General features: G+C 48.8%; 1 protein-coding gene across 1 annotated transcript in view; it reads left to right on the forward strand.

Moving 5' to 3' along the window:
• The window catches only part of MYH9 (myosin heavy chain 9), a 386,037-nt gene that overhangs the window by 207,487 nt on the left and 161,021 nt on the right, over positions 1 to 17,529 (forward strand). The window contains exons 21-24 of the mRNA XM_088481216.1: positions 3,614 to 3,745; positions 4,168 to 4,374; positions 4,819 to 4,956; positions 5,086 to 5,209. Coding sequence (XP_088337342.1) covers positions 3,614 to 3,745; positions 4,168 to 4,374; positions 4,819 to 4,956; positions 5,086 to 5,209 — 601 coding nt within the window. The remainder of the gene's footprint in view (positions 1 to 3,613; positions 3,746 to 4,167; positions 4,375 to 4,818; positions 4,957 to 5,085; positions 5,210 to 17,529) is intronic.

The following is a 17,529-nucleotide window of genomic DNA, read 5'->3' on the forward strand; positions in this document are numbered from 1 at the left end:
GTTTGAAAGGGGATCCTAATTGTTCATGTCTGATGAGCAGATCTGTTTTATATTTTTTGCGGAATAGAGTTCTAGCCTCCATATGTTTTCCGTAGAATTCCTGTGGGCACCCACTGTGATTGACTGCCTTACACAACCCCCATTACTACTTAAGGTGCGTATCCATTAGCAGGCTGTTAAACGATTGAATGATTACGACATTATAATCGTGCAGTAGTTTCAGTGTCTGTGCTGCACCTACACTGAATGAGCAGTCGTTCAGTGTAGGCACCCTCCCTCATCCCCGAACATGGCCATTCTGTTATCGGCAGATTGACCAGCATGTTTGGGCGATGATAGATGTCAAAAAAGACCAGCGGGAGCGTGCATCGCTTGTCGTTTTCGACCTTAAACTGCCTGATTAACAAACGATTGAATGAGAACTATGTAGTTATCGTTCAATCGCTCTGTTTAATCTAGTAGTGGATACCTGCCTTTAGAGTTGAGGTTTATCACTTGGAAGGTTCTTACTGTTGCCTCATCGGTTGCTTACTTTGGGAGCTGGGGCTCTGTCTGGTAGGTCATCTTTCTTCATACTCCATTATGTAGCTGAAGTAATGGTGCATACACAGGGTACGACTTGAACCATCATAGATCTCGCTGATAGATTTCCATCCAACTTATTAGTCTCCAACTTCATCAAAGTCATGATCTTGTGATACCAGGATTGGCCTCCAGTAAGTGAGGGTTATCTTTGCTGGCTGTCAGATCATTGTAGATGCGGTGTTGGTGGGTTTGCGTAGGGTAGCAAGAGGGGGGGTTGTTACAGGAATGGTATGAGTGTCCTGGGGGGGAGGTAGAGGTGTGTGGTGGTGGTCCGGGTGTGTGTGGTGTCGCAGGGGGGGAGGAAGAGGCACCCCGGATGGGTCGGGTGCTGGGTCAGTTTTTAATAGGGACGGTTTGGTGTGGTGCGGGAGGGGTGGAGGTATGTGTGGATGAGGGGGTGGTGGTACGTGGTTTTGACTGCGTCTGGGCTGTTTTGGGTGAGTTTATTTGGTTATGACTGATTTTACTTCCTAGTCAAAGTTGAGTCCTTTAGGTGTCAGTGTTTTGAGTGTAAAGATCCACCAGAGTTCCTCTTTGTTGAGGATTTTGATATGTTTGCCACCCCTCCAGTGTTTCTTTGTATCTGATGCCTAGGGTGTTGCTCTGGTGGTCTTTGAAGTGTATGGGTATGCTGTGGTTATCTGTCTGTTTGATGTTTCTGAGGTGTTCTGTGATCCTGATTTTGACTGGTGTGATAGTCCTTCCAATGTACTGTTGGTTGCAGGGGGATTGTATGAGGTAGATGACGTGGGTGGTGTTGCATATGATGTGTTCCTTTATTTTGTATGTTTCTCCTGTTTGTGATGTGGTGGGTGTGGTACTTCGATATTTCAAGGTGGTGCAGGTTCTGCAGTGGAAAAAACCTGAGAGTTTCGAGTTGTCTAGGGTGCTCTGTTTGTTGCGGTGGTGGGATGTGGTTGCGTACCAGTTTGTTGTGTATGCTGGGAGCCTTCTTGTAGATGACTTTGGGTCTGGTGGGCAGAATGTCAGTGAGTTGTTCGTCTTGTAGTAGTAAGTGACAATGTTTGTTGAAGATACGTTTTATACTATTTGTCTGGGTGATGAATGGAATGCTGTTGTGTGTCTCTTGTGGTCGTTTGTAGTCTAGGAGCGGTTTTCTGTCTTGTCCTATCTGTGTGAGGGTGAGTTCTAACTTTTCCAGTTTGTATGCTTTTGCCTATGAATTGTTTTTTGAGGGTGTTGGCTTGTTTCTTGTAGTCTGTGAGTCTCGTGCAGTTGCGTCTAATGCGTTTAAACTGTCCTGTGGGGATGTTGTCGAGCCACGTGGGGTGATGACCACTGGTGGATAGAATGTAGCTGTTGACGTCCACGGGTTTTCTGGTTCTGGTGCGTATCTGTTGGTTGTCGATGAATATTTCCAAGTCGAGGAAGTTAACTGAGGTTTGGCTGTCTTGTGATGTGAACTGAAGATTTCTGTTGTTGATGTAGTTGGTGAAGTAAAGTAGTGTTTGAAGGGGACCTTTCCAGATACAGATGACAACGTCAATATATCTCGTCCAGAGGACCAAGTTCACATCCCAGCCATGGCCCGTCCATATGTGGGAGCCCTCCCAGCTGCTCATGAACAGGTTGGCATAGCTGGGCGTGAACTTGGTCCCCATTGCGGTGCCGGTCCTCTGTAGGAAAAAGTCCCTATTGAACCAGAAGTAGTGTGAGGATTTAGTAAATGCCTTGTAGTATGAAAGATAATTTGCGAGTCGTCATGCTTGAGGTGTTCGTTGATGCTGTCAAGTCCCTGTTCATGATTGATGACTGTAGAGTGATGTGACGTCACTAGTTACCAACCAGTGGTCCTCACCCCATGTGATGTTGCTGAGGATTTTGAGTTTATCTGTAGTCTTTGAGATGTGATCGTTGGCGTTTGACGTATGGTTGGAGGTAATGATCGATGTATTGTGACAGGTTGTTTGATATGGAGTTGATGCCGGAGATGATGGGTCTGCCTGGTGGATAGGTGATGGTTTTTGTGTATTTTCGGGAGATAATAGATCACTGGTATGATGGGATTGGTGTTGTATATGAAGTTGTATTCGTGTTTAGTCAGGATGCCTTTGTCTAATCCACTTTGTAGTATGTGTTTGAGTGTTTGGTTGAATTTCTGTGTGGGATCTGTTATGAGAGTTTCGTATGTATCTTTGTCTTGTATGTGTAGGGATTCTGTGATGTAGTCTGTTTTGTCTAAGAGCACTAACCCCCCCTCCCTTGTCTGCTGGTTTGAGGTTTTTGTCAGTCTTGAGGTCGTTGAGTGCGCTGAGTTCCCCTGCTGTTAGGTTGGCGTTGTGATGTTTGGTCCGGGTGTTAAGTTTGTTTGTCTGTTACCAAATGTTCAAAGGTGTGTACAGGGTGTCCTTTCAAGTGGCTGGGGAAGAAATTTGAAAGTAGGGTAGTCAGACTTGAGTATTGGAGCGTACACACGGTCAGATTTGTCAGATTAAACGATTTGAATGATTTTACCAAAGTTTTGAACGATTTTTGACTGCATTAAAATGAATGGAATCGTCCAAGTCTGACTGCAAACCCATCAGATGTCAGATATCGTTATCTGACAAACGGGAACGCGCATCGTTGATCGTCCATCGTTCAGGCATGTCAGATATGAACGATTTTCCTTCAGATATGAACGACTGAACGATTTTTAAATCGTTATCGTTCATATCTGAAGGAAAAATCTGATGTGTGTATGCACCATATCACCTAAATACAAAATTCTCCTGCGTGCATGTAGAAGGACCAACCCATCCCACCCAGGATTATTTGTCTACTTTCTCTTTCTATTCTTGCTGGCCTGATTGTAAAAAGTAGGGGAGCCTCAACTCACAACTCTTCTGCCGCCCCCCACCACCCTTAAAACTTCAGACGTTTTTTTTTTTTTAAATTTCTAAGTGCAAATATACAATTTCCTCTTAATAAGGTGACAGATGAGCGGAAGTCCACCATGTTCTTTTTAAGAAACTATATATATATATATATATATTTATATATTTATTATTTTTTCTTCTCTCTTTAGGTTAAGCCACTGCTACAAGCAAACAGATTTGATGAAGAACTGCATGCAAAGGAAGTTGAACTTCAAAAAGTGAAAGAACTTCAAACTTTCTCTGAACATAAACTTTCAGAAATGGAACATATACAGATTCAGGTAATGTTATACGTTAGAATACGGGTGTACAATACATTTGGTCCTATAGTTTCGACACTGTCCTGCAGGATTTGTATTATGTAACTCGAGCTGTAGCTAAGAAACAATTTAGACTGCACTTTTTCCACAGAAGAAATGTAAGACCTTTTCCTAAGCTCACTTCACTGCTGGCTTAAGTGCATTTCTGACTTGTGTTGCATCTTAAGTGAACAGTGATCTAGATATTGCTGGACCAACTTGCTAAATGTTTTTGGCAATTGCTTCTGAGAATATTCAGTGTCAAATTTGGATGTTTCGGTGTAAGGAGTAGTCAAGTTTCTTATATTTGGCTGAATACAGTTGCAGGCTTCAATGCGATTTACAATCTCATAGTTGATGTATGTATGACCTATTAACAGTTACTTATTTTATGGGGGGATTAGCTGCAGCAAGAGAAAATGCAACTGCAGGAACAATTGCAAGCAGAGACTGAACTCTGTGCGGAGGCAGAGGAAATGAGAGCTCGTTTAGCAGCCAAAAAGCAGGAATTGGAAGAAATATTACACGATTTGGAGTCTCGGGTGGAAGAGGAAGAGGAGCGATGCCAGCTTTTGCAAACAGAGAAGAAAAAAATGCAGCAGAACATTGGGGTATGTTAAACAAACTTATCCATATTTTTGTTTTAGCTCTCCAAACAGGCTTTTGAGGTTTTACACAACTAGTGGTCACTGACTATGGCTGCATGGGGCCCCTTGGTTAAGCCAGCCACCTGCAAACTGGTATAACAAGTAACTCTACAATCACAATTTGTATGTATGTGTTTGTTTCATACTACTTACCTATTGAATGGTCACATTAACATTTCTAGTGAGCAAGTCTCTGTCCAGCTTCTAAAATACACTAAAATTTTGTTAAAGGCCTTTCTTGTGTTTGAATTTTTCACTAACTTATTACAACTAATGTATTCTAATGTCCATATATCAAGATGTCGGTGATAAAATACAATGGTTTCTATCTACAGGGTCATAGTCTAGTACAGTGAGCACATGACCAAATGCATCTATTTAATTTTCTATGTTTCAACTCTTGTATAGGAGTTAGAGGAACAACTAGAGGAGGAAGAAGCAGCCAGGCAGAAGCTTCAACTGGAAAAAGTCACAATTGAAGCAAAAGTGAAAAAGATGGAAGAAGATGTAATTGTTTTGGATGATCAGGCCAGCAAGCTGAGTAAGGTGAGAATGAGCAGTGGTACACCAATTTATGTAAATTATTTTGCTGTATTGCATGATTAAACTTTGGCCATGTGAATGTGGCTGCTTAACAAATTTACTGGAACAATTCTTCCTTGGCCTGTTTTGTAGGAAAAGAAACTACTTGAAGATCGAATTGCAGAATTTACCACCAACTTAGCAGAGGAAGAAGAAAAGTCAAAGAGCCTAGCTAAACTCAAAAACAAGCATGAAACTATGATATCTGACTTGGAAGGTACAAGTTTAAAAAAAAAAAAAAAAAAAACTTCAGGGAAGACCTGCTCCTATGGAGCATTAGATATTTGCTCCATCTGGTCAAGTGCTAGTGTCTACTGAAGAGAGAAGATGTATTGTTTCCCTGTCCATGCTGCATCTGCTGTCACTCAATGTTGTATTCGAAATCAATGAGCTTTGATATGATCAGACGGCTACTATGCCAAAAAAGTTTGAGGTGATGCTTAAAGCTGTATTATCATGTGTCCCTCTCCTTAGCCCCTGACCCTTTGGACTGATCTGCAGAATCCATTGGTCTTTGATTTTCACATCACCCCATCAACATTTTATAGTGGCTAATGGTATTTGTTTGCTGCAGCACAGGATAAGTAGGGTTCCTATAAAAAACGGTAGCATGTGGTATCCTCCTGGGATGTGGCACATAGCTGCATTTCTACCTACTGTGAAATTTTAGATTGCCCTCTATCCAGTCTTGGGGAATTGAATATTTAGTGAGATTTGTGTGGCCAGAGAACTGGAAAACAAACGTGTGTTGAGAACTCCTCAAGCAAAAATAGTGGTTTTTGCTCTTCCCATTTAGCTTATGTATTTTTAGTAGACATATAGCTGGTTACCCTTTTTCGGTAGAACATAGTAAAAAGTGGGAGTCTCTTCTAAAGTTTACACACCTATTGCTATGCTTTCCAAGATGGCTACTATTCCCCTTTTGAAACTTTTTTTTTTTTTTAAATGGCTGACAGAAAATGTCACTCAAATCTAATTTTGTTGTAGAGGAAGTTTTCTGGATCTATACTGGCTACAGCTTGCTTTTTTTCTTTTTTTAACATATCTGTTCCTCTTCCATTGTTTTGTCCTCCTGAAAAGCTGAGGGGACAGTTTTTTCTGCTTGTCGTGATGGACAAATGATAAGTTTGGTCTAAGTAAAAGACTGACACAGGTTCCGACAAAATCCGCAGTATGCCCATCTGGAGTTTCCTGTTCAGGAACCTGTTGTCCGATCTGGCGGACACTGCGGGGCTGACTGAGTTAGAGGTACTGGCACAGGAGTAGTGCACTAAAGTGTTAACCAAACTAACTCTGCCCCTCTCTAAACCCTCCTGCTTCCACAGAACCTCCATATTTTTTTTTTATTTTTTTTTTATTCTTTACTGCCTATGCTTCATTCCATGGTAAAGCTGGCCACTCATCTAATTATTATCTGCCCAACCAGCCAACTAGTTGATTGCTTTCATAGCTTACCAGATTTTCATTCCAACCAAATGACAATCAGCAATTTGCTCCCAAACACTGGAAAATGGACAAACTGTTGTTTGAACAAATTGTTTAGATCAATCATTTAACAAACTTGTCAGAACGACCATTTTCATATGCTTTCTGGCATTTAAAAGCAAATTGCTGATCATCACTTACTCCCATACATTACCAGACTTTCATTCCAACCAATCAACTAGTTGGCTGGTTGACAGATCATCTTTAGATGTGTGGCCAGCTTAACTCTCACATCACAAAGTAACATGGCAAACTATTAGCAATTCCTGTATACAGTCTTTTAAAGCATGACCTGTCTTATTATTTTCTCAGTAAATAAAATACATTTTGCATAAATTCCTTTATTCAGGATCCATAGTGGTCCTCAGGAACTGCCTTGGGGGTATGTGGTTTAAAGGAAACCAGGCACCAAACCAGTCAGCACTTTCTGATCCCAGGATGCACTGGGTGGTCTTCTATATGTACCCCGCCACCGCCCACAGGTCCTCAGTTTTTTTGTTTGGTGCAGCAGGAGACTCACCATTATAAAAGGCAGGTCTGTTTAGGCAGTCCTAGATAGATAGATATATATATATCTATCTATCTATGTGTGTGTATATATGAGTGTAGCAGCAGGGCATCTCATAAGGCGCCTGTGCTGCGACTCAATCTACCCCTGCCGGCGCCACAACGCCAGCAACCTGTGTGGTCTGGTGATTTCGGCAGGGTCATGGCAGAGCTTGCTAGCCGTGATGCCGCGACCTGGGCTGCAGCCGGAGGACACAGGGAAGTCCGGTAAGAGCGAGGCAGTCCTTCCAGCTCGGGAGATGCATTGGAAGCTGCTGCGGTGAGGCCCCGGTTCTGTTCGCTCCCAAACTAGACAACCGGGCCATATCGCTAGATGCCGGAGGCGAGCTTCAGACGCTTTCTGTTGCTGGGAGGCCAGCGTTCCCGGTTGGTTGTGCAGCATAGGGGAGGTGAACTCTTACCCTAGCAGCTCCTCCCCCGACTCAGATGCCGAGCTATGGAAGTTTTGCGCACTTGGGTCGCTCTACCCACCTCTGGAGACGCTCACTGACCACATTTCAGTGCTCTGTGAAAGCGGTTTGGTCTCGGGAGGTGTTGGGATCTCCCTCTAATACCTCTCCCCCCAAGGGCTGTATATCCTATCAATCAACTCTGTTAGGGTTTTGAGTAGTTGATTCAGAGCCCATTGCAACTAAAGGTCGTATCTGCATTGTATGTGACTTTGTGCTAGCGCTGCTGTTTGTTATACTGCCTTTTTCAAACTGTCAGTTATTTCTATCAGGTTTTTCTACTTCAGGGTCCATAGGGGGTCCACAGGGTTGATCTTGGGGTATAGCTGGATCTGGATCCATGGGCACCACGCAGTTAAAGCTTTGCTGCTCCCAGGATGCACTTGGGTCCGTCCTCCTCTATACCCCGCCCCGGCCACAGGCACCTCAGTTTTAGTTGGTGCCCGGCCGGAGTCGGGTCACCCTAAGCAGCCCCTAAGCTTTATTCTTTATTTTAAAAAAAAAAAAAAAGAAGATTTTATTATTTTATTTTTACTGTCTTCAGAGCGGCAGCATCAGACTGTCCCTCTGGACGTCTATGCTGCCGCTCCAACAGCCCCGGAGTCAGTGCTAGCTCCGAGACCTCGGAGTCAGTGCTAGCGTGGCTTCGGGACCACCCAAGGACTGCTGCCGGACTGAAGGGGCCAGGTAAGCCGCGCTGCACGCGGGGAAAATGCAGTCTTAATGCCGCCGGTCTCTGGGGACAGACCGGCGGCGCTAGTAGCGACGGCGGGCTCCCCCTCTTCAGGCATACCCCGCGTGTCCGCTGGCCCCCGGGGTGTAAGTACCGGCGGGGAACCGGCTTCCCCGGGGGTTTAGTACTAGCAGGGGAGGCAGCCTTCCCTGCTTCAGCGCTCCTCCCCTCAGCCCAGCGCGCCTTATCTCATGTGTGCTGGCGTCGCTGGGCTGTTATCTCCTGGCCACTCCTCCTCAGAGCTCTCCGGCGGCCATCTTCCTCAGGTAGCATCGCAGAGTTCCCAGGCAGGCTTCCAGTGGACCAGTCCCCCTGTGTACCTCTCCCCCTGCAAAGGACAGTGTTCGCAGCGCTATAGCCCTCCCAGACACTGAATCTGGGAGGTTGATTGTAGCGGAAGGTGCAGTGAGTATAACTTCTCTGCATGGTATGTGACTTTTGCTAGTGCTGCTGTCTGTGCTTATTTTCTACTTACTGTCAGCTTTTTACCTATCCCTGTTCCTTCTCCTACGGCCCGCAGGTGCGTGGGGGAGGGGTGTTCTTTCTGTGTACCTCACTTATATAAATCTACGTATTTGTGAGGTCCGTCACATACTGCGGTGTGCTCCTCAGTACCATATTGTGGGCTGTTTGGGTTGCATACTTGGGAGTGCGTGGGTGTTATACGCCTTACCTCGTTTCGGTGAGACACTTTTTTTGCAAAAAAGTTTGTGTCATGTCTGATGAGGGGAATGAGCGCTCCGAGGCTCCTGTGTTGTTTTCCTGCCGACGCTGTTCGGCAGGGGTTGACGGGGCAGAATTGTCTGAGGATGGTCTGTGCGGGCGGTGCCAGTTGGTACCTGGACCCTCTAAACCCCCGGTGGCGCAGGATCCTCCGTGGGCAATGTTTACGCAAGTTCTGGCGTCAATCGCGGACTGACTTGCGGTCCCGACTGCGGCCCCTTCTAGGGCGTTGCCCCAGCCTACCATGCCCCGTTCCCCGGGTGTGACTCGTCTGGTGCAGTCTCCTCCCGGGTCTCAGACTGTGGGTCCTTATGCGGGTTTGCCGGTATACGTGCAAACCCCCACGGTGCCGCAGCAGTCGATGGTACCTTTTCAGGGGTATCCTCAGGCAGTACCCCCGCCTTGGGTGGACGTCCTCTCCAGCTCTGTTCAGAGTCTGGCGGCTTCGTCATCGGCTTTTCAACATATGTTGCACAGTGATTTGCCCCCACGGGCGTCCAAGCGTTCCGTTCCGGCTTCACTGGCGGCTCAGTTCACGGACACGGACGTGTCTTCGGATGACGGGGAGATCCATGAAGACTCTGACTCGGATGCCGGGGCCCAGGAGATGGAGGCTAAGTCTTCCATTAATGTGCCGGCATTGGTTAGGGCGGTGCGGGCCATCCTTCACATTGAGGAGGATGTGCCCGCCCCCAGGTCAAAATACCCAAATTTTAAAAAGGCCAAGGTAGCTTTGACGGTTTTTCCCCTGTCCGATCAATTGACGGATCATATGGCAGGGGCCTGGCAGTTGCCCAGCAAGAGGTTCCAACCGCAGAAGCGGTTGGCTTCGAACTATCAGTTTCCGGAGGCTCATTGCAGGAAGTGGGAAACTCCTCCAGCGGTGGATTCCCACGTTACCCGCTTAATTAAAAGCGCTACGCTGCCTTTGCCGTCGAACTCCTCCCTGAAGGATCCCACGGACAGGAAGGTGGAGACTTGTTTGAAGTCTATTTACTCTCTCTCGGGGGCGGTGGCCCGTCCGTCCATGGCCATCTCTTGGGTGGCTAAGGCCATCGAGAGCTGGGCCAATGCTTTGGAGGATACCTTTCCGGAAGATGCTCCGGAGATCCAGAGAGCGTTGATAGGTCAAATGAGGGATGCAGCTTCCTACATTGGGGAAGCCTCGTTAGACGCAAGCCTGCTAACCTCTCGGGTGTCGGCTGCAGCTGTGTCGGCGCGTCGGTCCTTGTGGCTGAGGTCTTGGAGAGCTGACGCTGACTCCAAAAAGGGACTGGAGGCCTTACCTTTTAATGGGGAGTTGCTTTTTGGTCCAGACTTGGACAAAATTGTGGACACTCTGGCTAAGTCTAAATCAGCCTTCCTCCCTTCGGCTTCTGCTCCTACCAAGGTACGGAGCTCTGCTTTTCGGTCCTTTCGGGTTCAGGGCAAGGCCAAAGGTCAGTCCTTCCCGAGGCAGTCGACGACCAAGGCCGCTTCTAAGCCCAAGAAGCAGCCGTGGAGTGCCAGGCGCCCTTCTTCCAAGCAGGAAGATAAACCTTCTGCCTGATGGGACGGGCCTCCCTCTGGGGGACCCCAGAGTGGGAGGCCAACTTCTATTTGCCCAGTGCTGGCACAATACCACCACGGATGCCTGGGTTCGAGAAGTGGTCTCCCAGGGGTACGCCCTGTCTTTTCGGCACAGACCGCCCCACCAGTTTTTCTGCACGAGTCCTTCTCAGGATACGACCAAGTCTTTACAGATTCAGGAAGCTATAGAGTCCTTGCTGACAGCAGGGGTCATTGTTCCCGTTCCTCAATTACAACGAGGGACGGGGTTCTATTCTTCTCTTTCTGGTGCGGAAACCCAATGGTTCTCATCGCCCAATCCTCAACTTGAAGTCTCTGAACAAATTCCTCAGAGTTCCCAAGTTCAGGATGGAAACGTTACATTCCATCATTCTGGCGATGGAACCGGGGGATTACATGGTGTCCCTGGATATCCAGGACGCCTACCTCCATGTTCCGATAGCACCTTCGCACCAGCGGTATCTGAGGTTCGCTATCCTTCAACACCATTACCAGTTCCGGGCGCTACCCTTTGGTCTCTCCACGGCACCGAGGGTGTTCACGAAGATTATGGCGGTCATGGCCTCACATCTTCGGAACCAGAATGTACGGCTACTACCGTATCTGGACGACCTCCTGTTGCTGGCGAGTTCCCCGGAGGTACTGCTTCATCATCTCCACTTGACGGTCGCTTGCCTGCAAGCGCGTGGGTGGCTGATAAATTGGAAAAAGTCCTCCCTGATTCCATCTCAGCGGATGGTTCATTTGGGAGCCCTGCTAGATTCTCTGCAGCAAAGGATCTTCCTGACCCCGGAGAAGGTCTCCTCCCTGCAGCTGAGGATACGCAGTTGCCTGAGCAGTTGCCGCCTGTCGGTCCATTCGGCTATGAGGGTTTTGGGCTCCATGGTGTCAACATTCGACATGGTGGAATTTGCCCAGTTCCATTCACGGCCTCTGCAGGGGCTGTTTCTATCAGAATGGAACGGGTTACCTCACCGGATCCGCTCTCAGTTGCTGGTGTTGTCCCCGGAGGTTCGGCAGTCTTTGGCTTGGTGGCTTCAGACAGCTCATCTGGTCGAGGGGCGTCCCTTTTGGAACCCGGACTGGGTCCTGCTCACGACGGATGCCAGTCTTCGGGGTTGGGGGGCAGTGACCGGCTCGTTGTCACTTCAGGGTAGTTTGTCTGCGGAAGAAGCTCTTCTTCCCATCAACATTCTGGAACTGCGGGCGGTTTATCGGGCCTTGCAGTCGTCCGGTCCCGCTCTTTACGGACGGCCGGTTCAGGTGCAGTCCGACAACGCCACCACGGTGGCGTATATTAACCACCAAGGAGGAACTCTAAGTCGGGCCGCAATGTCGGAGGTGTCTCGCATCCTTGCTTGGGCGGAGTGTCACATTCCAGCGATCTCGGCAGTCTTCATTCCCGGAGTCCTCAATTGGGAGGCGGACTTCCTCAGCCGTCATGACGTGCATCCCGGGGAATGGTCGCTTCACCCAGAGGTGTTTCAGCTACTCGTGGACAGGTGGGGGCTGCCGGAGCTGGACTTGATGGCCTCCCGTCACAATCACAAGTTGCCCGTTTACGGGTCAAGGACAAGAGACGCAGGCGCCAGTCTGGTAGACGCGCTGTCGGTGAAATGGACGTTTCACCTGGCGTATCTGTTTCCTCCGATATCCTTACTTCCTCGGGTTCTGCGGAAATTCAAGCAGGACGGCGGAACGCTCGTGCTGGTTGCTCCGGCGTGGCCCAGACGTCCTTGGTACTCCGATCTGAGGTGTCTCTCCATCGACGCTCCGTACCTTCTTCCTCAGCGTCAGGACCTGTTGTCTCAAGGGCCCTGCCTTTACCCGGATCTGGGTCGGCTGTCTTTGACGGCGTGGCTCTTGAGACAGCCGTCTTGAGGTCTAGGGGTTTCTCCAGTTCAGTCATTGGTACCATGCTTAGGGCACGCAAGCCTGCCTCCGCACGGATTTACCACAGGGTGTGGCGCACTTACTTTCAGTGGTGTGAATCCAGAAACTATGATCCTCAGGTGTTCCGGGTTTCCAGAATCTTGGAGTTCCTTCAATCAGGTTTGGACCTCGGCTTACGCTTGGCCTCTCTGAAGGTTCATGTGTCTGCATTGTCCGTGTGGTTTCAGCGACGGATTGCTACACTACCGGATGTTCACACCTTTTTCCAGGGTGTTCTCAGGATACAGCCTCCCTTCGTGCCTCCTGTGGCTCCTTGGGACTTGGCGGTGGTGCTACGGGTCTTGCAGGGTCATCTTTTTGAGCCTCTTGAGGCGGTGGACCTCAAGTGGCTGACGTTCAAGACCGTTTTTCTCCTAGCAATTGCTTCTGCCAGGAGGGTGTCAGAGTTGGGGGCACTTTCCTGTCGCCCTCCTTTTCTGATTTTTCATCAGGACAGAGCGGTGCTCCGCACTCGTCCTGAGTTTTTGCCCAAAGTGGTCTCGAAGTTCCACATTAATCAGGAACTTGTTGTGCCAGCTTTTCAGTCGCCTGATCTTTCAGCTGGTGAGGCTTCCTTAGATGTAGTCCGGGCACTTAGAATCTATGTGGATCGGACTGCTTCGGTTAGGAAGTCGGATTCTTTGTTTGTCCTCTTCGGTTTTCACAAGAGGGGTTGGCCTGCCAACAAGCAAACGTTAGCCCGTTGGCTTCGTTCCGTTATTTGTGAGGCTTATGCACAGGAGGGTTTACCTGTGCCAGCCTCTGTTAAGGCTCATTCCACTCGTTCTGTGGGTCCCTCTTGGGCTGCTAGACGTGGCGCCTCCGCTGTTCAGCTGTGTAAGGCAGCCACTTGGTCTTCTAATCAAACGTTTTTGAGGTTTTATGCGTTTGACACCTTCGCCTCTCAGGATGCATCCTTCGGGCGCCGGGTACTCCTTTCAGCACAGGAGCGTCCCCGCCCTTAGTTGAACTGCTTTGGGACATCCCCAAGGTCAACCCTGTGGACCCCCTATGGACCCTGAAGTAGAAAACGAGATATGGTAAGAACTTGCCTTTGTTATCTCTGTTTCTACGAAGTCCATAGGGTCCACAGGGCGCCCGCCCTGACGCACCTGGCTTCAAATGGGCTGTGTGGCTGGTCACCGGTTTTCTGTCTCCCATTTCTGTGAGTATGGTTTCTTGTGTGTTCCAGTCTTCCTTCTCTCTGTTTCGTCTCCTCCTCCGGCCTTAGCTGCTTACCAACTGAGGTGCCTGTGGCCGGGGCGGGGTATAGAGGAGGACGGACCCAAGTGCATCCTGGGAGCAGCAAAGCTTTAACTGCGTGGTGCCCATGGATCCAGATCCAGCTATACCCCAAGGTCAACCCTGTGGACCCTATGGACTTCGTAGAAACAGAGATAACAAAGGTAAGTTCTTACCATATCTCGTTTTTTTTTCCTCATCCCTTTTGACAGGGATGGGGGTTTTCTTTGTGCTTCACATTTACTAGATATTTATGACGGTGGTCACATTGCATTGTTACCTTTCATACTTATGGAGGCTACACACGGTCAGATTTTCTGGAAGATATGAACGATAGCGATAGTAAAAATCGTTAAATTTTTCATATCGTTGACATGCATCGACGAACGATGCGTGTGCCCGAATGTCCGATAATGATATCTGAAATAAACTGTTTGCAATCAGATTTGGATGATTTCATTAATTTATATACGGTCAGAAATCATTCATGAGATCGTTGGTAAAATCGTTCATCATTGATCTAGCAAGTCTGACCGTGTGTATGCACCATTATATATGCAGGTATGTAGGGGTTAAATTGTACTTCACATTTACTTGTGAAGACTGAGCTGCCCATCCCCCTCTCTCCTAGTTAATTGGAGATGCTCAGCTTGGTTAGTACTTGGATGGGAGACCACCTGGGAATACCTGGTGCCGTAGGTAAGCAATTGAGTTTGCGGAAAGGAGATTTGGGCTCTTTTTTTTTTTTCTCTTTCCCCTTCCCCCTCCTAGGACCCAGGTATATAGCACTGGAATCCTACCAATTTTTTGGTTTGTAAAAGTTGATTCATGGACGGAGTGTGATGTCCACTCAGTTCAAAATCTGGCTTTTAGCATCTGCTTATCTGCAGATGTTACAGGCGAATCAGCAGTCTAATGCTGGCCATACACACTACAATTATTAGGGCGATTCGCCCGATATTTGCAGATCGTCCCGATAATTGTAGCGTGTGTGGGCGACCGAGGGTTAAATGTCGGTCTGTTGGGCATGCCAGATTTTCCAGCATGCCCATCCAATGCGATATTTAGGAGTTAAAATGTTGGCTGCATCGGGCAGTGTATGCCCAGCCGACAGACATTTCCTGTGTAGAAACACAGGAAATGTTGGTCTGTCGGGCGCGATCCCATGGAAGGAACAGGGAAATGTCTCCTCCCCTGGGGGCGGAGCGCAGATGTCGGGGCTAATACACTGTGAGTTTCTACTTCAGGGTCCATAGGGGGTCCACAGGGTTGACCTTGGGGTATAGGTTGGGAACCAAATCCGGGCACCACGCAGTTAAAGCTTTTAGTTCCCAGGATGCACTTGGGTCCACTCTCCCTATAACCCCGCCCCCCAGCCAGAGGCACCTCAGTATAAGTTGGTGCCCGGCCGGAGTCGGGTCACCGTTACTGCAGGGGGGCTGCTTAGCAGCCTCTAAGCTTAAAAGAGTTTTATTTTATTATTTTTTTTTTTTTACTACTCTTCAGAGCGGCAGCATCAGACTGTCCAATGGATGTCTGAGCTGCCGCTCCTACACCCCGCCGGCGCTGCGACGCCAGTACAGATCTGGGGATCGCAGCGGGACCCCTAGAGTCTGTACTAGCCGGGCTCTGGAGGAATCCCTGGGCTGCTGCCGGATCGACGGGGACAGGTAAGTCGCGTGGTCACCGCTTGCGGTGACCCGCGTGTACATGCAGCCTTATGCCTCCGGTCTCTGGGGACAGACCGGAGGCGCTAGCGGTGGCGGCGGGCTCCCCCTCCATGGAGGCATACCCCGCGTGTCCACAGCCCACCAGGGATTATAGCGGCAGCGGGAGCCGGCATCCCGGGGGGTTAATTGCTAGCCAGGGGAGGAAGCCTTCCCTGTCTAGCGGCTCCTCCCCTCAGCTCAGCGCGCCTTTCAATACTACAGTCTGGCGTCGCTGAGCTGCTTCCTCCGCGGGCCACGCTTCTTCTGAGGTCTCCAGCGGCCATTTTCTCTCTGTGGTGCTGCAGAACTCTTAGGATGTCAGTGAGCCCAGTCCCCCTGCGTACCTGGCCATTTTGGGTGAGTGTACACAGCGCTATAGCCTTCCCAGACACTGAATCTGGGCAGTTGAATGTAGCGACATTGTGCAGTATATTATATGTCATGCTTATGTATGTATATATATTTTTCTGCATTGTATGTGACTTATGCTAGTGCTGACTGTCTGCTTTTTCTCTCACCTGTCAGTGTATATCTATCCCTTTTCTTTATCTGCCCTAATACAGGTGTACCTGGGGTGGTTCTGAGACCTCACATATATATATTTGTTAATATCTGTGAGGTTTGTCACATACTGTTGCGTGCTGCACGTTGCCATATTTTAGATGGAACTGTGAGTTGCGTACGCTGATAATGGGTTCCTGCAGCTAATCTTAGCGTCAGTCAGGACCGGTATGGCGCTGCTTAATATTTCCGTCAAGATAGTCAGATATATCTGACCAGGAGATTGCACACGATACTGCACCCATTATTGCTATCCTGCAAGTCATAGCCTGCAGGAATTAGTGCGGAGGATTTTAACTCAGAAAGGTTTTCGTATGCGGCACCATCTGGTGCCGGGCCCCTTGCACGACCCCCTTAAAGGGCGGTTTATTTCTCAGGATCCTCTCCTTTGAGGATCGCCGGGCGGGCCCCATTGTCATCACTCGCTTGGAGTTACTTCACCATACTGCCCTTTTGAACTCGGGGTATCTCGCAATTTCTTGCAATTTACCCCTGTGTCACAGACTATCGCTCCCTGCCGGGGTTTTTCACAGTACATGAATTACCTCCGATACCACATCGGTCTGTCATTCCCCTTGCAGGGATTACCACAACGGCCACCCTGGTGGATGTCGTTTTATACGAAATACTAATTGGCGTGATATACGCCCTGTGGTTACTGACCAGTGGCTCTGCCGTGAACTGGATGGTATATTCGGCTCTTTCCCTCTCACATGGGGGGGAGCCGATCTCAAGTATTATTATCCCTGCTTTGGGGCTGGTAGCCAGGCTCATTCTGGATATAGAGAATGTCGATCCTGCACCAGTATCATACATCTCCCGTTTTCTGCCCAGCGGGTGGATCTCATAGCGGGAGTCTGGCTGTCCCCAGATACGAGGAGTCACAAAGGCCTCCTGTTTCCCATTCCCTGAGGGTCCTCACAAGTAATGGAAATCCCCTTCTGGGATGGATTTGTATGTTAATCATCGGGTTACAGGCATTAATACGCCTCCCATCCCGGCCTGGACGAATTTTACGGATCCGTAGGTGGTAACTTTGCCTGAAATCAATGTACTCGTTTTCAGGGCCTGTTGCCCGTCCTACCATGGCCATCGCATGGTGATGCTTTTGTGACGTTTTTCCCCTCCAACACGTCTGAGGTTCAAATATCTTTTTGCCGCTCACAAAATATGCAGTGGTCATATGTGGGATTACCTCATGGGATGCCGGTCTTCTAACTTTCAGGGTTTCGGCGGCGTCTGTATCCGCCGCAGTACCCTATGGCTGCGTTATGGGAAAGCAGAGGTGCACACTCCTTCCAGGGGGAAGTTCTTGTTTGGTCCTGACCTTGACAAGATCGTTGCATCATTGGCAGTATCACTAATGGGGAGATACCGTCTTTAGCTACTCCCACTACATTCGGACTAACTCTGTTAAGTCTTTTTCTCCTCAGGGTCAGCCTAAAGGCCTGTTTTTTCCTAGGCTGTCGGCCTCCACGGGGGCCACCTTATCCAGTACCGAGCAGTCCTGGACTTCCGGACGACCCTGTTTCTACACCTGAGGATATACCCTCAGCCTGACGGGACA

The sequence above is a fragment of the Taudactylus pleione genome, unplaced genomic scaffold (genome assembly GCF_031769625.1).
Source record: "Taudactylus pleione unplaced genomic scaffold, aTauple2 ptg000266l, whole genome shotgun sequence".
NCBI classification, from domain to species: domain Eukaryota; kingdom Metazoa; phylum Chordata; class Amphibia; order Anura; family Myobatrachidae; genus Taudactylus; species Taudactylus pleione.